This window comes from Rhamphochromis sp. 'chilingali' (assembly GCF_963969265.1).
Source record: "Rhamphochromis sp. 'chilingali' genome assembly, chromosome: 11".
Taxonomy (NCBI): Eukaryota; Metazoa; Chordata; class Actinopteri; order Cichliformes; family Cichlidae; genus Rhamphochromis; species Rhamphochromis sp. 'chilingali'.
Genome location: NC_137938.1, coordinates 1,309,614 through 1,336,916, shown reverse-complemented (window position 1 = coordinate 1,336,916; position 27,303 = coordinate 1,309,614). Strand labels below are relative to the sequence as shown.

Here is a 27,303-nt window from a genome sequence, read left to right as displayed (position 1 = left end):
TGTTGATGGGTCTGTATGCAATGATGGGCGTAGCTGCGGGAAGTTTGTTTTTTTTGTTGATGACTGAGTATAGGGGTGGGATTTAATAAGTTTTCTTCGTCCCACTCCTTTTTCAGGCAATTTTTGTTTTTTGTTTTGTGCATTTTATGTTCAATATAGGTATTTGTTGTGCCTGAAAATGAACAAATAAATGAAATGAAATGAAATGAACGAGAGGAGAAGGCCTGTGTTTGGCTGCTTCACATAGTGGACATTGAGTTGTTGTGTGGGTCACCAGTAGTCCATGTCTGTTGCTGTAACAGTAGTTCATGCTTAGAATGAAAAAATCCCAGCTCACTGACTTGATCGGGGCAGTAGGGCCTAAAATGTTGCATAATTTTGCTGAGAGATCTTTTACTTTGTGGTCATCTTAGACGAGTAGTTTTATGGACAAAAACCAGCAGGTCATTCAGTGTTCCCTTAGTGCTAATGTGTCAGAGATGTTGGTGTAACTGAAGTAATGCTGTTAAGTCCTTAAAGTCATATTCTTTTATTGTCATGACTCTATTTTTATTTTTGTATGATACCTGATTTATAAATATGGCTGAAGTAAACTAAAGCCTAAAATACTTAGTCAGTCATTTGTTTAATAGTAATTTAACATTATATAATTCACATGTAAAACCATGAATTGTAATTTTAAATGGTTTAAAAGCAGGTAGAATAGCATATGTAGGCAAGTATATTTCTCCTTTTTTGTTTTTTTATCAAGAAGCAAAGACAAAAAGGGAAAAAAAAGAAACAGGGCAGGTTCGATGGTTGAATCGTCCGTCCACACCAATGCCAAAACTAAATCTACGCCCTTGTGTGGCCCTAAATTTACGACACATGGCGTAATCCAGTCACACGTCTCTAACTGGGCTGAAAAGTACAATTGTTGACGGAACTGGCTCTGATGCGTCGTGCTAGTGCTGCCATTATCAGGAGCTACAGCAGCCAACGGCTAACAATGATAAACAACGGAGGAAACCAGTCCGCTAAGTGAATTTCTGCCTTAGCGGATACACAAAGCTTGCGTTTTTGTGGTCTTCTTTTGCGGCTGGTTCACTGAATTGTAGAGCGCGGTGAAACTTGGAGTTTTTCGAATCTGTGAAAGCTTTGCCAACTACCCAGGTATACCTTTTGTTATTACATGAAGTCGGGAGAGATTGTGGCTTGGTTGTATGTGTTTAGCGGACTTTTGCACTTTACGTAACTGCTCTTTTAATCATTGCTTGTTCTCACTGTGTTTGTTGGTTGTAGAAATTGTTGATCTGAGCATTTAGCTGAGATACTAAGGTTTCTGTGGATACCACACATGTCGATATATGCATGAAAAAAGTCATGGAGGGTTGCATACCTCTTGAGACCCAATGCCGCTGAAGAAGCTTAGCACTTTATCTGACACACACACACACGTACACACATGCATGCTCATTTTCATATATTAGTGAGACAATCTAATTGGCACAGTGATTTCCCTAGCTAAATGTAGATAAATGTAGTCAAGCTTTATTAATAATTAGTTATTGTAAGTGAAAATTAACCAGAATTTCATGAAATCTATTTTATTCCCCAAATGGCCCACATTGGAGTAGCTGCTAATCTTTAGATTAGAATAAAATAGAAAGCCTTTATTCTTACAAGACATTCTTACAGGTTCAGGATTGCCACTCCTGCTTAGTGCATTAGCGCTATCTCCCAAAAATAGTTTAGATGAAAATGGGCTTGAATCAACTGGAATTGTATCAAGTGTGAAATGTAATTGTCAAATTTCAGATCTCACAATATAATCTCCTTTTTACCTTTTAACATCCGGCCTTGCCTCTAACCTCTGGTAATATATATATATTTTTTCTATGACATACTGTGAAAAGCATGTAATCTTTGCATTTCCTATAATGGTTTCCTATTGTCCTAAATAATTAAATGAGGCACCGTGGTGCGGTGGTTTGCACGTCACATCACAGCATGAGGGTCCCTGCTTTTAATCCTGTTTGTGGCCTTCCATGTGTGGAATTTTCATGTTCTCCTTCTGCCTGTGTGGGTTTCCTCTAGAAACTCTGGACTGTGGGAGTAAGCTGAAGACATGCAGGTTATGTTAACTGGTGATTCTAAATTGGCTGTGAATGAGAGGCACATAAGATACTTACAGTTCATAATTTAGAGCAAACATTGAGGTTAGCTATAAGTACCTTATAATCTCAAAGGCAAATGGGAACCATGAAGAGGCTTTGGGGAAAACTGCAACCATCACTTACCTGCAGAGAGTAAGCCAAGTCCTGAGAACTCAGTTGAATCTGAAGAACAAGGTCAAGGCAATCAACACTTCTCTTATTGGTCATTAGATATCCTGCGAGGATAGGTAAACAAGGAAGGTCTTTACCAGCATGGAGGGTTTCACCTGAAATCCTGCACCCTGAGAGGAGGTTGAAGACCCATGAGTATCAAAACCACTATCCAGGAAGGAACGGCAAAGATCCATGAGTACATCAGGAAGATGGCCACAACTGACCATGTGCTTAGTAAATACCTCAGGCAAAGCCAACCCAAGAAGGAAGAGGAGTAAGAAGAGAAACCATGATAGAAGGACAGGTCCCTGCGCAGCATATATCACCAGCAGATAGAAAAGCGGCTTATACGGAGAAATCCTACCGAAAGCTGGACTGAAAGACAGCACAGAGAGACTACTAATGGCAGCACAGGAACAAGCTCTCAGCATAAGATTGATAGACTCTGGGATCTACCACACCAGGCAAGACCTCATGTGGAGGCTGTGCAAAGATGCCTCTGAGATAATCCAGTACATAACAGCAGGGTGCAAGATGCCAGCAGGCAGGGCATACATGGAACGCCATAACCAGGTAGCTGGCATAGTATACAGGAACATCTTTTCTGAGTATGGCCTTTTGACCCAAGGTGAAAATGAGATATGCCCCCTAGAGTGGGTGAGACAGACCAGCGGAGGCCTTTGTGATACATGTAGCTATAATAAATGACAGCAACATCAGTAAGAAGGAACTCAAGAAGTACCAATAATGGCCAAGAGAGGAAGTTGGGAAGATGTGGAGGATGAAGGTAACAGTGGTCCCTGTGGTAATCGGAGCACTCAGGGCAGTAACCCCCAAACTGGGGGGAGGGGTTCAAGCAGATCCCAGGAACAACATGCAAGATCTCTATCCAGACCCAAGCTTGAAGGTTCATTAAATGACAGAAGTGTTATTACGCTTGACAAACCACTATAGCTGAAATGCTGCATAGCACTTGCTATCTCAGATGAAGTGCCTCTCCACATTAAAGGAATGGAAAGGTCATTAATCCAATGTTCAGAGCAGACATTGAAAACAAAAAGGAATATTTGATCTGTGTGGCTTATTTAGACCTGAGTAAGTAAATAATGGTTAATAAAACTGTAAATCATGAAGACATTTTCTGATGGATATTATTGTTTTTATCTCTCACTCTTGCCTCTGGTTTTGAAACAACCTGCTGATCAACTGGGAAAGTTTATATCTTCCCTTGTTTTAATTATTTGAATTTCATTTATATAGTGCCAAGTCACTACAGCAGGTGTCTCAAGGCTCTTTATATTGTAAGGTAAAGACCCTACAATAATACAAAGAAAACAGAAAAGCCCAACAATCATATGACCTCCTATGAGCAAGAGCTTTGGTGACAGTAGGAAGGAAAAACTCAATGTTCACAGGAAGAAACTTCCAGCAGAACCAGACTCAGAGAGGGCACGCCATCGGCCGTGACCGGTTGGGGTGAGGGGAGGAAGACTGGACAAAGACATGCTAGGAAAGAGAGACAGAGATGAGTAATAGCTCATAATTAGATGCAGAGAAGTTTAAAAACACAAGTGAGTGAAAAAGGTGACTTTTAACTAATTTAGGAACAACAAGTAGGCCTGCAGAGCGAGAGCGAAGTGCTCTACTAGGGTGATATGGTACTACAAGGTCATTAAGATAAGATGGGGCCTGATTATTTAAGACCTTGTATGTGAGCAGCAGGATTTTGAATTCTGGATTTAACAGGAAGCCAAAACAGGAGAAATCTGCTCTCTCTTTCTAGTCCCTGTCAGGACTCTTGCTGCAGCATTTTGGATTAGCTGAAGGCTTTTCAGCGAGTTTTTAGGACTTCCTGATAATGAACAGTAGTCCAGCCTAAAACTATGAACTGATGCATTTGATGTGCAACTAATCCATGAACTAGTTTTTCGGCATCACTCTGAGACAGGATGTTTCTAATGTTATTGATACTGTGCAGATGGAGGAAAACAGCCCTACATATGTGTTTATCGTACACATTGCAGAATCTTGGAGTTGTGTTTTGACCAGGACATGTCCTTCAAAGTGCTACTAGAGGCCAAGGTAATGCCATCGTGCATCTGGTTAGATACCATATTTACTACCTAGTTGGATACCAAACAGACCCCTGGGTCCACTGTTCAGGCTGCTAAACTAAACTCAGTCATATTCCAGAAGAGGTGGGGCCTGCAAGGCTACGCAGAGCTCCCATTGTTAAAAAATCAGCGTAGGCGGAGTAAACATCCAGAATGGGCGAACTGTGCGAGTCCCCTCACCCACCGGCTCCATGACTCTGCAATGCCTACTGCAATTCCTGGGATCAGAGACTGGATTTTTTTAAACACAGGCCGATCCAGACTTTGTTCCACAGATCAATTGAGTCATTGTCATTTATATGTACCACACATTAGGCAGCACTAAAGAAGCTCTTTTCCCAAAGTTGATTAATATGCAAAATATTTTTTTCATTTTCAGATACAATTGTTCAATTAATGTTTGTGTTTCTCATATCCGAGAGTTTTGGTTATACTGAAGACAGTTTTCAGCCTTATTTCTATGATTTGTACTTTTGATTTCTACAATGCTAACACTATATTTGTTGTGAATCAGACCTTCCTAAAAAGCAACCTTTGTAATGTAATACATGTATACAGGTATGCACGTGTAGATCTACAGTGGGGCAAAAAAGTATTTAGCCAGCCACCGATTGTGCAAGTTCCCCCACTTAAAATGATGACAGAGGTCAGTAATTTGCACCAGAGGTACACTTCAACTGTGAGAGACAGAATGTGAAAAAAAAATCCATGAATCCACATGGTAGGATTTGTAAAGAATTTATTCGTAAACCAGGGTGGAAAATAAGTATTTGGTCACCTCAAACAAGGAAAATCTCTGGCTCTCACAGACCTGTAACGTCTTCTGTAAGAAGCTTTTCTGTCCCCCACTCGTTACCTGTATGAATGGCACCTGTTTGAACTCATCATCTGTATAAAAGACACCTGTCCACAGCCTCAAACAGTCAGACTCCAAACTCCGCCATGGCCAAGACCAAAGAGCTTTCTAAGGACACCAGGAAAAGTATTGTAGACCTGCACCAGACTGGGAAGAGTGAATCTACAATAGGCAAGCAGCTTGGTGTGAAAAAATCAACTGTGGGAGCAATCATCAGAAAATGGAAGACATACAAGACCACTGATAATCTCCCTCGATCTGGGGCTCCACGCAAGATCTCATCCCGTGGGGTCAAAATGATCATGAGAACGGTGAGCAAAGATCCCAGAACCACACGGGGGGACCTGGTGAATGACCTGCAGAGAGCTGGGACCAAAGTAACAAAGGTCACCATCAGTAACACACTACAACGGCAGGGAATCAAATCCCGCAGTGCCAGACGTGTTCCGCTGCTGAAGCCAGTGCATGTCCAGGCCCGTCTGAAGTTTGCCAGAGAGCACATGGATGATACAGCAGAGGATTGGGAGAATGTCATGTGGTCAGATGAAACCAAAGTAGAACTTTTTGGTATAAACTCAACTCGTCGTGTTTGGAGGAAGAAGAATACTGAGTTGCATCCCAAGAACACCATACCTACTGTGAAGCATGGGGGTGGAAACATCATGCTATGGGGCTGTTTTTCTGCCAAGGGGACAGGACGACTGATCCGTGTTAAGGACAGAATGAATGGGGCCATGTATCGTGAGATTTTGAGCCAAAACCTCCTTCCATCAGTGAGAACTTTGAAGATGAAACGAGGCTGGGTCTTCCAACATGACAATGATCCAAAACACACCGCCCGGGCAACAAAGGAGTGGCTCCGTAAGAAGCATTTGAAAGTCCTGGAGTGGCCTAGCCAGTCTCCAGACCTCAACCCCATAGAAAATCTGTGGCGGGAGTTGAAAGTCCGTGTTGCTCGGCGACAGCCCCAAAACATCACTGCTCTCCAGAAGATCTGCATGGAGGAATGGGCCAAAATACCAGCTACTGTGTGTGCAAACCTGGTAAAGACCTATAGTAAACGTTTGACCTCTGTTATTGCCAACAAAGGTTATGTTACAAAGTATTGAGTTGTATTTTTGTTATTGACCAAATACTTATTTTCCACCCTGGTTTACGAATAAATTCTTTACAAATCCTACCATGTGGATTCATGGATTTTTTTTTCACATTCTGTCTCTCACAGTTGAAGTGTACCTCTGGTGCAAATTACTGACCTCTGTCATCATTTTAGGTGGGGGAACTTGCACAATCGGTGGCTGACTAAATACTTTTTTGCCCCACTGTATATTTATGAGTGTGTGTGTGCGCCTGGTTTATAACATGGCCTCCTCACACACAGCTGGTGGTCCCTGCACCTCAGGTTAGTCTGCGGCAGCCACAGCAGCAGGAGGGAAGAGACGTAAAAGAGGGGGAAGCAGATGATAAGCTGAAGGAGGGACGGGACAGAGAATAAAGATGCAGGAGGAGGAGGAAAGGGAAGAAGGCGACAGCTATGGTAATCATGGAAATTTGACAGATTAACATGAAGATGACAAAGAAATACTCCATTGAGCACCTATGAGGCGTATGATTTAGTGCAAAATTGTGTGACCAAAATCTTTTCTTTTTTTGACAAAGTTGACTTGGGTTGAATCACCAAAAATATAATTTTTGGAAAACTGTTTTTAACTCACACAACTGCCATTAAACACATCACATCTTTTGTGGTTGTTACAGTCTTCTATTAAAGTAGGATTTTCAAGATGTTAATATCTCTTAATAACTCTTAGAAAAAACATAAAAATAATACGAGACATTTACTTTAAAGGAGGTTACACAGCCAACCCAAAAAGACTGACAGACTGATACAGAGATGCAGGGAGACACTGGAAAAGTCTTGTTAACACATGTTCTAGCAGAAATACTGCTGGTTAGCGTCTTCAAAAAGGAACAAACTGCAGCAGATCCAAAGCTGTTTCAGCTATTTGCTTCAAGTCTTTGAAAAATAAAAATACGTATTATGCTACCAGAAGTAGCTCTGGACCAGCAGAGCCCTTATGGTTTATTTTGTTTGGGAGATGGGTGAGTCAGACTCCAACCTAGCTGGCCATGCCGCATACACATGCTCAACCACATTGATGTAATTTTAACATAAGGAAGGAAAATATATTATATTACTTATCTACAACCGTTAAAGTGAGACTCCACTTTTAATGAGGGCGGAGCTTTTAATGCTGTGTTGAGATTTGAAATATATATTTTGAATCTTTGTTGATTATATTCTTTTATGTATGAAAGAAGGCCAGCTTTTTGTCTTTTTGGCCCTAAAGAATCCGAAAGAACCGGAATTAATAGCTGTTTGGAGTCTTTGTATTTCACTGTACTTTGTATTTCCTAGAACCACAGTAAGTAGCCCGAGCTACCATGCTATCTCCCTGTTCATTTGATGTCACATTTATATAGCACATTTAAAACAATAACTGTTGACCAAAGTGCTGTACATTTAAAATAATCAAATGAGACGGTCAGAAGCATATTTCCCAAATGTTTGGAGACCTTCTTTTTCACTATTTAGCCTTGTCACAAGTCGCCACATAGCTGCGAGGCATGAATGTACTAAAATAATGTAGAGAGCTGACAGACATACTAAAGAAATCTCATTGATTTGATAGATGAACTGAAATAAAATCTACACATATCTGTAGTTTGTAATAAAAGTATTAAAAATAACAAACATTTGATACACCTGCAAAGTTTAACACATTTTTATTCTAAAAGCACTCTTATATTATTAAAATCAGATCATTATTTTTTGTGGTAATCTCACAAATACATATATAGGGAAGTAACATGCCTATTTAATATCTACAGACACTGTTAAGCGGGTCTATGGCTTATCTCATTATTCAAATGACTAGCTGTTATTTTTTTTCTCCTTTCTATGTTATAGAACAAAAGCAATTATAAAATGCAAATTGCAGGGTGTGCACTGTCAAGCATGTGAAATACAACAAAGAGATGCTTCGCACCACATTTTTCAACTTGACACTTTCAGCAACGTGGGAAGAAAACCGTTCCCATATTGTAAAAGTAGATGGTATTTATTTATATCAGGCGCAACGTAATAAAATATATGGTTGTTTTTCATAATGAAACAAGGTGGCTCGTTTTCACAGATTAGCCTGATAATAATTAGCACTGGACTGTGGAGCCACACGCTTTCATTTGAGATCAGGTTAGTTGTAATTTCAACCCATAAGAGAAAGTAAGAGACACAATCTAAATATTCTGAAATTACAATTTTTCTGTTACGTTTCCCAGACATGTTACAATTCTATAAGGGATGGATGGTAAACAAACCAAAGCTGTACAACTGAAACATAAGTTGCCAGTGATGTTCTCTAAAAGAAAACAGAACTCGGTTACCAGCCATAACACGCACACACACAAGCATTGTAGGTCAGTTACAATAAAAACACAATTTGATATAGTTTGTTTAATATCATGTTATATTCCATTAAAAATAATTGTATGCATTTAGGTTTCACTGGATAGCTCTTGACCTAACAATGTTAAACTATTTTATTTTAAGCAAGTGTTACTGTTTCGTCTAAATCGGTGTGTCAGACTCATTTTACAGCCACATACAGCCACACTTGCCAACGTTCAGGGCTCAGAATTAGGGAGACATTTAAAGGGTTTTTTATATATATATATATATATATATATATATATATATATATATATATATATATATATATATATATATATATATATGTATATATATATATATATATATATATATATATATGTACATACATACATACATATATATATATATATATATATATATATATATATATATATATATATATATATATATATATGTATGTATGTATGTATGTATGTATGTATGTATGTATGTATGTATGTTATATATATATGTACACACAAAAAACTTTTTACAGTCTTTATTTATCAGATAAAATAAGTTGAATGTCACTGTTATTATTGTCCGGCCGCAAACAGCGGGGGTGTCCGAATTCAGAGGCAAAAGCAACTTTTCTGTCATTTAATTGTTTATTGCTTAATTACTGTTTGTAGTGTAAATGCCCATTAGGGAGACTGTTCTCAGTAGGAAAAGTCAAAAATTTCAGCTTGTACTTGTTTGTGGTGAGCAGCAGATCAAACACGTTAAGTATGATAAATTGCTTCAAGCGCACTTTCAGGCCTGTGAGACTCATTTAGACAGTGGCCTTGAGTCTGTGTTACATGCAGACATTTCTGCATCTCTGCCATTCAAAGACATTTTCTATATTTTATGGAATATTCAACACTCATTTTTCCAGGAAGCTATTTTTTATTCTGTCTTTTCATAAAAGCCTTATTTTTAAGCCTTTACTAATACTAAGGGGAACACACATGAGATTTGAGGTCTGGACAAGTTTGAAACCTTTTGTCCTCCACAATGGAAAATGGCTGAAAATAAAAACGAGTATCACTTCAGCCAGCTCCTGATTCGATGAATTCTGCATTCAGCTTTGCAGTATCCAATATCACCAAGAACATTTTTGCTCGTCTCTCCTGCTCCCCTGTCTCTCTGTGTAGCCGGCCTGTACCACTGCACTTGCTGTCTTTGGAACGTCTGCCCCTCTTCCTTCTTTCACATAATGATATGATCCCAGTCGGTCGGTGAGCACATCAAAATAATGTTCACCCTGCTTTCATGGATTCTCAGCAGGGCTAAAGATTTGGCTCCCACATGGACCGTAAGTTTGACACCCCTGGTTTAAAAGCAGTCTAGCAAACCTAAACGACAGCGTCTTCATTGTTGTATACTTTAATGTAATTTAATCCATTGCATATTTACAAGCCAGAACACATCACAAGTAGCAGTGACATTTCTACCCCCCCCCCCCCCCCCCATACAGTATAAAGTAGGTTAGCATATTGCAATTTGAATATAAAACTTTAATGTAAAAAGTCGTGCCTTGTAGGTTTCTTTCTTTTTTTACCTTCTTCTAGGTGCATAAATCGTCTTGTTCGGGGAAAAAGTATTAGGTGTTTTGTTTTCCAAAGTTAAGACATTTTTCAGTAATGCAGTAATGTAACTAGTTACTGTATTAGAGGTACAATTATAAACTTATTCACTTATCTGTCCCCCGGGCAAAAAGCAAAAAAAATGAACATTGAATGTGTCTTGTTTTTTCTGAAACGTCTGCACTACAATCACATTGCAGATGATTTTGTTTCATTTGCAAAGAGGAGAGTGTGGAGCGGTCTACATCTTTTAGGAAAGGAGAGATATGGACCATACTTTTGTTTTTATTGCCTTGAAGTACAAGACTGTGAAAAGTAAAGTGAAAACTCATCAGGGACAGAAAGAACTACACTACACAACTAACACAACATTGGCCATTTGCAAGCATGTGCACAAACAGCATGCTAACACAAAGCTTGCTAAGAAACCAGGGTGAAGTTGAAGCTGAGTGTGCTAATCCCAGCCAAACAGTGATGAGCTTTCAGGCTTGTGATGCTGTAGGCTCCATTTCTACTTTTGCATGTTTCTACATTAGAATCACTGTGGTGATCTCTTTGAATCTTTTGACTTGGTTTCAACTTTTCCTTTGTGTTACTGATTAGTGTTCATACTTACTGTTCAACCACTACATTAAGATCTTATGTAAGCCCCTCATCGGATAGGGTTTTGTGTTGGTATGTTGGACTGTATCCTAGGAGTTGTATTGTTAACTGTTATGTGGCAATGCATTTCAGGTCATGCAAATGGAGTAATGCAAAAGTAATGTACCAAGTAGTGTAACAAACCACTTGTTACACTACTTGGAATAATTAAATAATGTACTGTATTACTTTTAAGGAATATAATAGTAATGTGTAATACAATTTTTTCCTGAGTAACACTAATAATAATGTTTATATGTGCTCTAATTACCCCAAATAAATATCTAAATATATATTTAATTTTTTTGCTACATTGATAACATTCAAAATTTAGTAAATAATAATACAAATTTTCTTATTAATTCCATATGTTGTTTGGAAAATGACACAATACTTGTTATTCTGCCCTGGTCGACGAGTGAATTTTAAATCAAACCATCAACAGTTGATTGAAATGCAAACTTGCTTCTTTAATCCAAGGGGTTTAACAAACGGACGGAGTTAACCTGTTTAGGGATTACCACCATTTTCTCACAATTTTCAGATCCTCAAAAGTAACTGAACAATTGACTGACAGTTCCATAGTGACTGATATTTTCTTACTATTCCACAACAAATGTCCTGGGTCTGAGTGACCTGAGCAGTTATGGACTTGTCTTGTATTGTATGTATATTTGGTGTTGCTGTCCTGCTTCTCCCTGTTTGCGCATGTGTGTATGTGTTTCTGCGGGCGCCTTCAGGCCTGGTGTGTGTGGCTCTGCTGGCGAGCTGGCCACACCCGAAGCTCCTGCCACACACCTGCTACTGATCAGGCCTCGTCGGGGGAGCTACTTAGGAGAGTCTTGGACCTCCCACCGACGCGGGATCATTGCGTGAGACTCCACGTTAGTCACCCAGTTTAGGTTTAGTCGTTGAGTGCATGCCTGCTATTGTTAAGTGTCCTGACAGCTGCGGCTATGGTTTCCTGCAGGAGGAGTGTGGGAGGCCTGAAGAGCAGCGAGCACCAGGAGTGCCGACACACGGGAGCAGAGAGCACAAGGAGGACACGACACGGGAGTCTGGGGAAAACACGGGGATTTATTGTTGTTTTGTACCATACACTGTAAATAAACGCACTGTTGGCACACAGAGCACCGCGCCTGGGTCCTCCTTCCCTGCACCCCCACGGTCTGCCAGCCAGACCGTGACAGAATGATCCCGCCGAACATGGACCCAGCGGACTCATCGGAGAGGTTCAGGAGGGAGGTGACGGATAAAGTTAATAGACTCTGCGACCTATGGCTGGAAAAATGAGGAAAAATTTTGTCGCGCCATGGAAAAGCGGCTGAAAGAGTCGCTGTCTTGCTTCCCTTGGGTATTGGATACGCTCTACCTGATCGTCGCGGACTTTCTAGTTAACACGCTCCACCTCCACTCGCCTACTCAGGCTGCTCTTCAGCCCGACCAGCTGGTGGATCCGCAGCCTGACACGGCGGCCCCGGCATCGTCAAAGAAGCGACGCTCGCGCCGCCGGCACTCTTCACTGCAGCCGGACTCCCGGACTTCACAACAGCCGGCTGTGGTAAATTATAAGGACAATTTTTCATTTTTCACTCCATCTGTTTGTTTACTTAGGAACTGTGAGACTGCCAAGCCTGTAATTCAGGCAGCCGCCCAGTCTGTAGCTAAGCGGTCTGCAGTTCAAACATCTACCCCACCTACAGCAGCCTCCACTCCACTACCCACTCCAGCAGCTCTGAATGCTGCTGGGAGTAAAATGAACTCCATTAGTGTGTTAAAGTCTTTCCCTGTGACGGTGGAAATGGAAGGGGAAGAAAGAAAGAAGAGGGTAGAAAAGATTGAGGAGATAGAGAGTGCTGTTAAAGATTGTATCTCGCTGCCTTTACCCAAACTGACTGCCTGCACTGCACAGCCCCAGCTGCAGCATCCCGGGCGGCCGTGCGCCCTGTGCAGCCTGCCTGAGGCCTCCACACCACCCTCAGGCTCACTGTCTGCTGCTGCCACCCTACTGACTGCTTCTCTCTCTGCTCAACCGATTGCTGTTGCTGTGCCACCATTCACTCCAACATCAGCACAGTCTGCAGTTCAGCCATCTGCTCCATCTACTGCAGCTCAGCCAGCCGCTCAAGCACCTGCTCAACTTCCTCAACAAATATCACTACAGTCAGTAGCTCTGTCTCTAGTACCGTCACCTGATCTATCGCTAACATGGCCAGCTGCCCAGCCTCTAGCCGTAGCTCAGCCAGCTGCCCAGCTAGTCACTCAGTCTGCTGCCCAGCTAGTTGTTCAGCTGTCATCTGTTCCACCTTCCACATCCACTACTCTGCCACCCCATCCACCGCCTGCTGCTGACGTGTCACCGTCATCACCGCCAGATGAGGAGCTCAGCGAGCCGGAGCAGGAGCCCGTGCCGCCACCAGAGGAGCCCGACGAGCTGGTGGAGTCTGCATCGCCACCAGAGGAGCCCTGCGAGCCGGAGCAGGAGCTCGTCGAGCGGGAGGAGCGCCAAGAGATGGAGCGATGGCCTGTCCACTCAGAGAACCTGTGTCACAATGTAACCAACAATTCTCTATCTTGTCAAGACTATCTCTTCATCTTACATGTTCTGTTTAAATGCAACTCTGAAAGACACACAAGAAAGAAACCAAGCAGACACAACTGTCCACATCTTGGCACTTCCGGTATGATGGCGCCTGTGTTTGCCGCTGCCGGCCGTGGTTTCTCTGTGCTGTTTTTTTCGGCCTTTTTGCTTTCGCTTTTTGTCACTAATGTGTTGGCTGCCCTTGTCTATGATCGCCTGACGCTATTATCCATCCGATCCTCTATGATAAGTCAAGATGCCTTATCCTCCTGCGGTATTTTCCATCCTCCACTGCCGACACCGGTGTCTGGATCTTCGTTAGGTGTCATCAGTGGCGCCTTTCTGTGTCCGCGCAAGTCACGGAGAAGGAGAGGAAAAAGAGCAGGTGTCCAGGTAAAACTCAGACTGTTCTGGAAGCGGGGACTAACTGTGCCTGGATCTATGAGACGGCGCTACCTCAGGAGTGTTCATCCAGACTCTCCTGTTGTTTGGCCTTCCATCCCCGCGGTGAGTGGAATTTATGAACGTCGCGGATCAAACTCTCTGTTTCTTCGTCCCCTAAATCGGGCCGCTTCTGTTAATAATATGTCTTCTACTTCGCTGAGAGTGGCGCTTTTCAACGCTCGATCAATGACTAATAAAACGTTCCTGCTGAACGATTTTATTCTTTCCAAGAAACTGGACTTCTTATTTCTAACCGAAACCTGGCAGCGCGATGGTGACTTTTCATCCTTCATTGAACTCTGTCCGAGTGGGTACTCATTCATCAGCCAGCCTCGGACGTCGGGTCGAGGAGGAGGTGTCGCTGCGGTGTTTGGAAGCCGGTTTTACTGTCGTGCAGTGTTGGTCGGACATTTTTCATCCTTTGAACTACAGCTGGTTAGAATTGGAAATAAAGATCCATTTTACTGCGCTGTAGTGTATCGTCCACCTGGCCTAAACAGCATGTTTTTAAAGGAGTTCAGTGACTTTTTATCCTCGACTTTGAAGCTGTCCAGACTGGTTATAGTCGGGGATTTTAATATACACGTTGATGATGACTCTGACCTCTTTGCCAGAGGTTTCCTTAGCGTCATGGATTCTTTTCATTTTACTCAGCATGTGTCTGGTCCCACACACACCCAAGGACACACACTGGACCTTGTTTTTACTTTAGGTTTAAACATTCATTTTATTTGTACTGAGGACATTTTTATTTCGGACCATCGTTGTTTTCTTTTTAATCTGTCTTTTCATTTGTCCTTCTCTCCTATTCGACACGTGGTTAGCTCTCGCATCTTAACTTCCTCTAGTGCTGTTAAATTTTCCGATGCTTTTAATTTAGTTTTATCTCCCTATAATGATGTTCATTTTTTAACAAATCTTTTTAATAATCATTGTCTTTGTATTTTAGACAATGTTTGTCCTGTCAAAGTTAGACTAGCTCCGGTTTCAAAGTCGTCTCCCTGGTTAAATGACAGCATTCGCTTCTTAAAGCGTTGCTGCCGTAAGGTTGAGCGTTTATGGAGGAAAACGCGTTTGCATGTCCATCTCCTTTATCTAAAGGACCTTTTAGTCTCTTTTAACACTTCAGTTCGAGATGCGAGGGCGGCCTATTTCTCAGACTTAGTGTGTAAGAGCAGAGGTAACCCTAAGGTACTATTCGACACCATTAGTGATATTGTTGCTCCTGCTCCACCTGCTGTCCCAATTTCATCAAATGAAGATTGTGAAAAATTTCTTTCTTTCTTCGTTGAAAAAGTCAGTGACGTGAGGAACAGTATCTCTCCTTCTGTGTCTCTCTTGTCTGCTCCAACTCAAGCTAGGCCTGTAATTTTAGAAAGATTTTTACCTGTGTCCTTACCTGAGCTGGTCAAGTTGGTTAATTCAATGAAAGCATCCTCCTGCTCTCTTGATATTTTACCTGGATCTTTGTTTAAAAATGTCTTTCAGTCTATTGGTCCCTGTGTGCTCACAATTATTAATACCTCACTGGTTTCTGGTCAGGTCCCTGTTTATTGTAAGAATGCTGTTATTCACCCACTGTTAAAAAAACCTAAGCTTGATGCTTCTCTTCTCAGTAGCTACAGACCGATTTCAAAATTACCGTTCATTGCTAAGATTTTAGAAAAGGTTGTGGCTAAGCAGCTTATAGCTGTTCTAGATGAATACAGCATTCTGGATAAATTCCAATCTGGCTTTCGTAGAGCTCACTCTACTGAAACTACACTTCTTAGAGTCTCCAACGACATTTTAATGAGATGTGATGCAGGAGAATGCTCCGTTCTGTTGATGTTGGACCTGACCTCCGCCTTTGATACTGTGGATCATCATATTCTGCTAGATAGGCTGAGAGACTGGGTGGGTATATCAGGGGCTGCTTTGGACTGGTTTGAATCCTATTTGCATGAACGATCCTTTTCTGTGGCTACCTCTAAGTACAGTTCCTCTTCTACTTTTCTTGCCTATGGTGTGCCACAAGGTTCAGTTTTGGAGCCTTTATTGTTCTTGCTGTATTTACTTCCTCTCCAACATTTATTGAGCACTTTTAAGGACATTTCGTATCACTGCTATGCAGATGATATTCAGGTATATATCTCCTTTAAGCCCCATGATGTTTCCAAGCTACAAATTTTGCACAAGTGCATAGACTCCATTAGATGTTGGATGGCTGGAAACTTTCTTCAACTAAATGAGGAGAAGACTGAAGTTCTTGTTTGTGCTCCTAAAACTTTTGTACCTAGTGTTATGGAAAACTTGGGTCCACTTGCTACATTTGCAAAACCGTCTATCAGGAGCCTTGGTGTTAGTATTGACTCAGCTCTGACTTTGGACGCCCATGCAAAATCTTTGATTCGCTCCTGTTTTTATCATTTGAGAAACATTGCTAAGCTGAGTCCCATTGTATCGCGCTCCGAATTAGAAATTGTCATTCATGCATTTGTTTCATCTCGTCTGGACTACTGTAATTCTTTGTTTACTTGTTTATGTAAAGCCTCTTTGGATCATCTGCAAGTTGTTCAGAATGCTGCTGCAAAGCTTCTGACCAAGTCCTCCAAGTTTTCCCATGTCACACCCCTGCTGATTCAGCTGCACTGGCTCCCCGTTAAATTCAGGATCCAGTTTAAGGTTTTGACCTTGACTTTCAGGGCCCTGCATGGACAAGCACCAACATATATAAGTGAACTTTTGCATCCATACATTCCCAGCAGGTCCCTGAGGTCATGTGACCAGGGCTTGCTTGCTGTCCAGCACACGAGGCTGAAAACAAAAGGCGACAAAGCTTTTGGAACTGTGGCCCCCAGATTGTGGAACTCTCTCCCTTTGAGCCTGAGATCTGTGGACTCAGTGGTCACTTTTAAAAAACAGCTAAAAACCCATCTTTTTAAACTTGCTTTTAGTTGATTTTTATTTTTAGGTTTTAGCTTCTGTGAAGCACTTTGTGATTTTTATCTTGAAAGGCGCTATATAAATAAAGTTTTACTTACTTACTTACTTACATGAGAGCAAAGGATAGCAGTTGAGTTTAAATGACCGACAGCAGAGTGCTCTACTCTGTCCTCACCAATATGCCCATCACCAAGAACAAAGGATTTACAAAAGATTGGCTGAGATGGGACTCTGACTCAGTCTCAGGCAGGATTTGAGTGAAGCATCACACCTGCATGTCAGGGCAGCACTCTTTGTGCAGTGATAGAGCATACAGCTCCCCCGCTCATTTAGCTGACACTATAGCGAACAAGAATGCTGTAGGCCATTTTAGCTCCACTGTTTCAAGGAGTTTGAATGGCTCATGCTGGAATCTCATGGAGGGAGAGCCAGTTGCTTTTGATAGGGAGGCACCCTGCTACCTCCATGAAGAACTGAGCAATGAGGGGACAACAAGTCAATCTAGTAGTTTCTGGGGACTGACACATGCTGTCTTTTTTTGGCTGCTACCATTATTTTTGAGCTGAGGTGGACCTGCCCTCCTCCAACAGTTCATGCTAAAATTGGAAAATGGGATGGGCTGTGGAGGTCCACTTGAATCCACTTGTTTCCCATTCCAACATGAATATGTTTATAAATGAATATGTTGCTTTGGTAGATGGAGCTACTAACCAATAACTGAAGCAAGATCATGACTAGTAGATACGCTGTCTCAGGAGCCAGGCCCACAGCTGGAAGAGATGGAGAGGCATCCAATGGGCTCCCAAGGGTGACCTTGAAGAAACGATCAAATGGTGTTCTGCTAGTTGGGAGCCACTAAGATAATGGTCACCTCTTCCACTTGGAACCTCTGCAGGTGGGGGTGAAGGAGAGTAACGGAGGGAAAGGCATAAAGGGAGGCCATTGCATCCATGCCTGATCGATTGATTATCTCTCCATATGGAGAGAAAGATGGGATGCTGAGTTATCTCCCTAGACACAAAAAGATCTGCCACAGCCATGCCAAAATATCCCTAGACCTCCACCAGCTGATCTGCTGTGAGGTTGGCCAGGCGTTGCGCAGTGCATTGCCTTCAGGGACCAGAACTGTGGGTACAACCACTCCTGTGCATTCTGAGCCAGCTTGCTGAGGACCTGATGGCCTTCTTTACCATGTGAATAAATATTGTTACTGCCAGAAACTCAACTGTTTTGGGATCCCAGGACAGCTTGGGGTCAAGATCAATGCCGAGACAGACTCATAATCAAGGTTGGGCAGTGTTGACTCAAGGTTTCAGGGTCAATTTGAAGCCCACCTGGTGAGGTAAATCTCAAAGGCCCTAGAAGGCCCAGAAACCCACTCCCCGTTTCTGACAACTGTCAGAAAGTGGATACGCTGGGAGATCCCCTTGCCATCTCCCAGGGTATCTGGGGTCATTAGGGTCTCCTGGGGCAGTCTCTTCTTTGGTGCTTTTCTACTTTAACTTAACTAAAGTTAAAATGTTGAGATCTGTGGAATGTGAGATATAGATTAAGATGGTTTGGTATAAGAAATCCTATGCAGCAAACAATTTTCATACATTCAGAGACAAATTTTGTCAGAGTATTTGTGAGTCTCACTAACATGCTCTACATGTACCTCCACGTAAACTGTAAATTTTATGTGCGCATTAATTAGGAATATCTTGTATGGAGACGTGGATGTAATTGTGCCTATTAAAGGCTGTAAAGCCTGAACTATGCAATATTCTGATCATTTTAAATAACAAACAAAAATTAAAAATAATATATCATTTTGGGATTTTAATTTTCTTGAGTTTTGTTTGTTAAAACCAGCAGTTTTGTGCAACGTATTGCTTAAAAAAGTGAGATTTTTCAGCAATGAGCAATAAAAGTAATTTATAACATTTGAAAATATGTTAAGAGTCCATTTTGTGAGTAGTAGTATTAGTCTTTTCTGTTGTAGAATGAAAAGCTAAAAAACTTTGTATCTTAAAATCATGAAATGTATTTTAACTGCTGGTAATATTTGGCCCTGGCAGTTTTAGCTATACAGCAACTCCTGGTGGCTCGTATGTTAGAAAGAAAGAAAAAAAAAAAAAAAGCAACCAAAAAGGTATTATTTTTTTTATACTTATGTTGCTCCATTCCTGTTTTTCACCGTTTCTACTGAAAAAAGGGGAAAATAAATCTGTAAAATCTGTAACATTGTAATGTTTTTTCCTGTGTATTTTATGCTTTGGTTTTATTAGTTTGTTTTTGTATAATGCATCTTTTTATTCATATGCTTTTATTTTGAAGGTTTCTCACTTTTTTGCTTGCTTAAGATTTTGCCTACTTTGTCAACTGATGGCTGCGGAGTTTTCACAAATAATTTTATACCTTTATTATACTATATACTCTTTTTTTTATTTTTAATTCCTTTTTTAAAATTTTTTTATTTTATTTTAAATAAGCAAATTTTAATTAAAATAATTTAATTTTCTTTTGCTGGCCACACGTGCTGCTCTCTACCTGGTCAGAATGAGTTTTACCCTCCCTCAGGTCAGCATACTGTGTGAGTTAGAACAAGTCATATGGGAGGAACTTTGGCAGAAGATGCACAAATAATAAAACCATTGAACAAATGATTTGATTTTTTTTGCCGAAGGGGCTAAGACTTGTGGAGGGACTCTGTGTTTACATCAACGCTGATGCTGTTGTGGCTTGCAAACACCGTTCACCTCTGCTGGAGCTTATGATCATTGAGTGCAGACCATTCTACTTACCGAAGGAATTTTCAGCCATACTGTTTGTTGCTGTCTACATCGCTCCCTGCTCTAATAACAACAACAGGAGTGAGGCACTGAATGAACTGTATCAGCATGTCAGTGAACAGCAGACAGCCCACTCAGATGCTTTTCTCGTCCTAGCGGGTGATTTCGATCATGCAGACCCAAAGACTGTGCTTCCCAAACTGCACAAACACATTAAATTTCCTACACAGGGAAACAACATTCTGGGCAATGTTTTCACCACCCAGAGAGGAGATTACAAAGCTCTCTCCCTCCCCCGCCTTGGTGAATCTGATCACATCACTGTTATGCTAATGCCAGTATACAGGCCCCTGGTCAAAGTCACCAAACCAGTTTGTAAACAGGTACGTGTGTAAGGTCCTCAGAGGGACTGCAAGACGGTTTTTCCACCACAGACTGGGAGATCTTTAAAGTGGCTGCCACACATTACAACACCACAGACCTGTAGGAATATACAGAAACTGTCATTGGCTACATCTCAGAGTGCATCGATGATGTCACAGAGACCAAGACTATTACTGTCTGGGCCAACCAGAAACCATGGCTCATATTTGAGGTCTACAGCCTCCTGAGGGTGAGACAGCTCATCCCCAGCTTTAGATGAGCCTAAGAACAGCAAAGGCAAACCTGTCCCTTGGCATCATAGAGGAAAGTACTCCAGGAGGATTTCATAGAGCTTCTGTGACAGCAGACCACAGACTACAAGCCCACATTGCAGACTGCTGTCAGTTCCACCTCTCTACCAGATGAGCTAAACAAATTCATCGCTTGCTTTGAGGCACAGAACTGTCCCGGAATTTTGAGAAGACTAAGGAGATCATCATAGACTTCAGGAGAACTCACACCCTGCACACCCCACTAACCATCAATGGTGCTGCTGTGGCGAGGGTAAGCAGCACTAAGTTCCTGAGTGTGCACATCTCAGAAGATCTCTCCTGGTCAAAAAACAGCATCTCTGACCAGTAAACCCCAACAGTGACTTCCTCTGCAAACTGAGGAGAGAAAAAGCCTTATGAGCAACTTCTACAGAGGCACTTCTTTTCCCTTCCTTCAGAACATCTATTACACCCGCCTCATCCGAAAAGCCCTCTGCATTATAGGTGACTCCACTCATCTGTCCAACAGCTTTTTCAGTTTGCTGCCGTCAGGAACGAGACTGAAGAGCCTATGGGCTAGACCCAGCAGACTGAGAGACGGTCACTCAAACACTTGGATTGTGTTGGACATTTTTGTTTTAATCTTTTTATGTTTTTGTTGTTTGAATGTAAAATTGAGGGCAGTGTGAGCACTGCAATTTCGAATTCCTGTTTATGATCTGTATGGTTTTTGACAATAAAGCAGACTTTGACGTGACTTTGGTCATCTGAAGAGGCATAATAGGATATAATGCAAAACTACAAAGTGCAACCTATTTATTGCACTTGTTGCTATGCAGCCTCAAAAAGCATCACAGTAAAACTGGCACTACGTAAGCACTGGCAGTACACTTTTGGTGGAAATTGGGGGAAAAGGTACTTGACATATTTTTCAATACAGCTGAGTTTTGTCTGGTGCTCTAGGCCTTTATAGTAGCAACGTATCTGAGGCTAGATGCTTGCTTAAAAGTTCCAGTCTTGTCTCTCAACTGATTAAAATGAGAGGAGGGAGGAGATGGCTCAGTAGGTAGAGTGTTTGCCCCATGATCGAAAGGTCAGGGGGTCAAATCCACTGAACGGATACCCTGAGGTACCCCTGAGCAAGGTATTGTCCCTACAGACTGCTCTCCGGGCACTGGTGGCTGCCCACTGCTTCACTGGGTGAATGGGTTAAATGCAGAGAGGAATTTCCCTACAGGGGATTAATAAAGTATACATTATTATTAAAAGAAGCTATTTATGAACTAAATACTACAGATATAAACAGTGAAAATGGTGACAGCACAAGTAGGATGGGATTGTGCAACGTGGAAATGAAAAGCAGCACTGGGAAATGTGTGCGGGTGGGTGTGGCTGTTGATGAAGTGGGTCATGCGGCTTAGTAAACTGTAAAAACAGGTACGAGTGATTGAATGCCAGCATTCCAATTTTTTTAGTAAACTGCTCATAGTATTCCCATTTCCTGGGGGTTGTCACAACAAAACCTTTTGAAAGTTTTAGGGTATTGCAATAGAAAATATTCTGTAGTTTTTCTGGAGATCATTTGAGATGATGGTTAAAGTCTAGCTTGGATCCATGGTGACAGCAGAATTCCTCACGTTTCTTATCTCCTTGTCCCCATTGGGCCTAAGTGAATAAATGCAAAAAGACCAACCCTTATCTTACTGTATGGCATTAGGCACTGTCATCACAGTGTAAGTTTCCGCAAACTAGAAACAATCATTTTCTTACAAATGTGGGGAAGAAAGTTAGCGTACTTTGTTCCATTTATTTTAAAATTGATTGATGTGTTTGTATTTGTCTTTGTCATGAGACTACTCTTTGTGACATGTGTTTGTTGTAATAAACTATCACAATTTCAATTAAAAAACAAAAAACATCAAATGAATTTCTTACCTTTTCAAGTTGTGCGTTCTGTTTGGACTTGTAGAGGAACTCTCCCATGGCCACAAAGACAGAGAGAACAAGTCCGGCTGCCAGGATGATGAAGATCCCACCGATGTTCTGTACCCCAAGGGCACTGGCCTCCTTACTCTCCTCCTCTGGACAACCATTTCCTCTCCACCACTTCTCCTTCATCATGTGTAGCTTCCCTTCCTCTTGAAGCTGCAGAATGGCAATAGTGATCTTATCTCTGTACGGAGAACCTAAAGGACCAAAATGCATAAGGTCAGTGTAAGCAGCTGACGCAACTAACTAAATCCCATAGACCACCACTGTTACTTTCACTGACCTTTTGGCCCCTTTATGACAGAAAGCTGCTCTCTCCCTCCCTTCCTGTCCAAGGTTTTCCCAAACCTGATTGCCACAGCTGAACAGCATTCAGACTGTTTCATATATTGCTCCAGCACCAAACACTCCTTGGCATTTGGCCAGTGGGCTGAGAAGTGTTTGGCTTTCAGTGTTGTGTGTGTGTGTGTGTGTGTGTGTGTGTGTGTGTGTGTGTGTGTGTGTGTGTGTGTGTGTGTGTGTGTGTGTGTGTGTGGGTTGCTGATATTGGTACAAAAAGTGGCAAACTTGAGTGATCTGCCATTTTGGAATAGTGTTGCATTTGTGGAAGCTTGATCGGGGTTCTCTGCCATTTTTGTTTATGCACAATTTTCTCATGTTTTGTGGTCAGCCAGCTTAGCCAGTTTTTTTCACCTTAGAAATTAATGTTTATTTTCTAGTAAGAGTGGTGGTTATTATTGTCTTGGCCTTGCAGACCCTGATGTTTGTTTGCTTCCTTAATCCTTCTCGTTCATTTTGAACGGTGTAGTTTATAACCTGATATCATGGCTCATATCAGGTTGTCTGCACAGACTGCACAGTTGGTGTCACCTGCATGTGCAGAGAGAGAACTTGAAGGTCAAGCTGAATATGTGCTGTGCAAGTCAAGTACCTGGGCCATGTGGTGTCTTTGCAGATGGGGTGGCCATAAATATAAACCAGAACTGCCAGAGAATGCCAAGGAACTGAAATTATTCCTATATGTTGCCAACTACTATGGACTATTTGTTCCTGGGTTTTCTTACATTGCCTCCATGTTCAAGTCCTTAGTTGCAAAACTGACTCATTAAGTCAAGAGGCAAAAAAGGACCCAAATCCCATTGGATTTAGGCCTGCGAGATAGCTTTTCAGATGCTCACATCACTGTGCTGACCTGTGCACATTTTAACAAAACTTGTTACAGTAACAAATCATGATGGACTGGGAGCTGTCCTGTGACAGGACAGTGGGAAGGTACGATTCAACTACTGCTGTTGCTAGTCAGTCTCTGCAAAGCAGAAAGGAGTGTGCAGAACCAAAGTTTTATTAGAACTTTTAGTCATAAAATGGGCTGTGAAAAATTTAGGGGGTACTTATTGGTCTAGAACTGCATATTAAAGTATGATGTAAATACTCTCAGTGATCTTAAAACAGTTCATTTTGAGGGCAAGTTCTGACCTGAGGTGCATGTATAAACCGCATCAGGCAAATACAGAGACTGTGTAAATGGGACTGTAGCCTTTGGTCCCACATTTGTCCTTGCTAAGGAGCTTAAGTGCACAGTGTGTCAAGTAGCACCTGCCTCTCAAGACAGTATCGCAAGCCATAACAATGTCTCCTTGGGAAGGTAAAACTAACTAATCTTGCAGACAGACTGGATGATCAAAGAATTTCACTTCTTTTGGGACAGGTGATGGCAAACAAGGACGAGAGAGAGAAAACATCCTTGTCCAAACTGATAAACAATGAGACATACTGATCAAAAGACGCTTCACTTTTGTATAGAGGTTATACAAGTGAAATCACCACAAGAGGACCTGTGTGAAATCAGCTGTTGCTGCTACAGCAACTGCTCGCTCTTCATGATAATGATCACCACCGAGGGTTGGAGCGGACCCAGACCTGATCAGAAGGAGGTGCTAGGTACAGGGTGATTTCAAGGTGCTTTACACTGTAAGGTAAAGACCCTACAACAATACAGAGGAAAAACCCCAACAATCAGATGATCGACCACATGAGCAACCATATGTCGACAGTATGAAGAAAAACCCTCTATTTTAACAGTAAGAAACCTCAGGCAGAACCAGGCCTAAGGTAGCAGTGACCGGTCCAAGGTAAAGAGAAGGAGGCAGGTCAAAAGACACACTGGGATAGAGCTAGAGTTGAATAATAACCAATGATTAAATGCAGAGTGGTGAATAAACTGTTACGGAATAAACATATATTCTTAGTGCTTATTTTCTGATTATATTGCTTTATGTAGTTTAATAATAAAGGCCTCTATAAAGCAAGGCCAGCTGTGAGAGAGAACTAGGTCAGAGGGTGATAGGTCGCCTTAGCAACAGAGGCTTAAGTTAGTGGAAGTTTAAGAAACAGGAAGTTTAGTGCAGAGCTGCAGAGGCATGTTAATAAAATACAGGAAACCAGACAGAAAAAGCGGAACTAGTAACACAGTTGTTTTTATCAAAACTATGTGTGACGTGTAAAGGACCAAAATAACACCTATATGAGACACATTTTTGGTTTCTAATGCTAGAGATTTTGCAACTGGCTTTGGGATGTGTAGATTTCTCTCTTCCGGAAGATGATTAAATAAAAAATTGTAAATATTTTGACTAACTGAGTCGTGTTCTTTCTATTCAGTAAAAGAATGAAAAAGAATCAGATTTAATAAAACACAGTGATTGAAAAAGGTGAGTAAAGAAGAAACACTCATCATGGGAAGCCCCCACCAACCTCAGCCTACTGCAGCATGAATAAGGAAGGATTTAAGGTCACCTGATCCAGCCGTAACTATACGCTTTATCCAAAAGGAATGTTTTGAGCCTAATACTAAAAGTAGAGTATCCGTCTCCCAAATCCAAACTGGGAGATGGTTCTGCAGAACAGGGGGTCTGAAAACTGAACACTCCCATTCTGCAATTAAATGCCCTACAATAGGAAGTAATCAGCGGTCTGGGAGTGAAGTGCACTATTAGGGTGATATGGTACCAGTAAGATGAAGCCTGAATATTCAAGACCTTGCATGTGAGGAGAAAGATTTTTAAATCTAATTCTGGTTTTATTAAGGAGCCATCGAATAGAAGGTATTATGGGAGAAATATTGTTGATACTTTCTGTTTATTGTTTTTCTTTTAACATTATACAGTGGGGGTAGAGGGTAACAACAAAACAGAACATTAAAAAGAAAAATAATAACATTTAAAAAAGAAAAACTAAATAAAACAGGTGAAAAAACCCCGAGTTGGGTCACCATGTTTCTACAATTTGATCATTTCTCATTATCAATGTGATCGTCTTTATCCTGTCGAATTTATGTACTCAGTCCATTTCTCCCACTTGTGATGGTATTGACCTTAGTCCTTATTTTGTAAGTCATGTCCAAGTCCATGATTTATGTTTCGTCCATAATTTTGATCCATCCTGCGATTCATCCCTAACCCTAACCCTGCAATGGTGGGTTTATCTTGTACCATTTTCTTGCGATTTCCTTTTTACAGGCTGCAAGCATAATTTTCAATATGTATCTGTCTTCTTTCATCACATTTCCCGTAATGACACCAAAGTATAATAATGTACAAGTCTTAGATACAGCATAACCCAGAATTTTACCTATAACTAAATGAACATCTTCCCAAAATTTTGTAATCTTGGAACAGAACCAGAACACATGGGAATGATTCACATTTACCTCTCCACAGCCCCTCCAACACGGTTGTGGTAATGAAGTGTGTTTGTTCCTAATTCTGGGTGTTATAAAAAATCTAATTACATTTTTCCAGCAGTGCAGTCTCCAGGCACGTGATGATGTTGTTGACTGCTGTATTTTCCAGGTTTGTGACCATTCCTCATCAGATATGTTCACTCCCAACCCTCTCTGTCACTTCAGTTTTACATATGTTGTTGTACACCCTCTTGCCTCCATTACATGCTCGTACATGCAGGTCCTGATGGCATCCCCGGGCGTGTTCTCAGAGCGTGTTCTGGGGAGCTTGCAGGAGTGCTGACAGACATATTCAATCTGTCCTTGGCCCACGCTGTGGTACCGGCCTGCTTCAAATCCACCTCCATCGTCCCGATACCCAAAAACTCCAACCCATCTAGCCTCAATGACTACCGCCCAGTAGCACTCACCCCCATCATCACTAAGTGCTTAGAGCAGCTGGTCCTAGCACACTTCAAATCCTGTCTCCCCCCCACCCTGGACCCCCACCAATTTGCATACCGCCAGAAAAGGAGCACAGAGGATGCAGTCTCCATCGCACTGCACTCTGTCCTCTCACACCTGGACAACAACAACACATACGCCAGAATGCTGTTTATAGACTTCAGTTCAGCGTTCAATACAATCCTCCCCTCACAACTCAACAGGAAACTGACAGACCTGGGCATCAGTTCCCTCATCTGCAAATGGTTACTGGACTTCCTGACCAACTGCCCCAACATGTCCGGCTGGATAACCACTGCTCATCTACCATCACAATGAGTGTACCACAAGGCTGTGTGATGAGCCCTTTCCTCTACTCCCTCTTCACCCACGACTGCAGACCTGTTGATGGTTCCAACACCATCATTAAGTTTGCAGATGAAACCACGGTGATTGGCCTCATCAGTGACAACGATGAGGCCGCCTACAGGGAGGAGGTGGATCGTCTGGCTGAGTGGTGCGACAGAAACAACCTGCTGCTTAACACCGAGAAGACCAAGGAGCTCATCGTGGACTACAGGAGGAATGCTGACCCACATCCACCCATCCACATTAAGGGGACGGCTGTGGAGCGTGTGAGCAGCTTCAAGTTCCTGGGAGTCCACATCTCCGAGGATCTCACCTGGACGACCAACTGCTCCAAGCTGGTCAAGAAGGCTCACCAGCGCCTCTTCTTCTTGAGGACTCTGAGGAAGAACCACCTGTCCTCAGACATCCTGGTGAACTTCTATCGCTGCACCATCGAGAG

The 27,303-nt window shown here is 41.9% G+C and overlaps 1 protein-coding gene across 1 annotated transcript in view; it reads right to left on the bottom strand.

Moving 5' to 3' along the window:
• Nucleotides 1-27,303, bottom strand: part of grik2 (glutamate receptor, ionotropic, kainate 2) — a 346,902-nt gene that overhangs the window by 9,463 nt on the left and 310,136 nt on the right. The window contains exon 16 of the mRNA XM_080897244.1: nucleotides 22,277-22,527. Within this exon, the coding sequence (XP_080753370.1) occupies nucleotides 22,277-22,527 (251 nt within the window). The remainder of the gene's footprint in view (nucleotides 1-22,276; nucleotides 22,528-27,303) is intronic.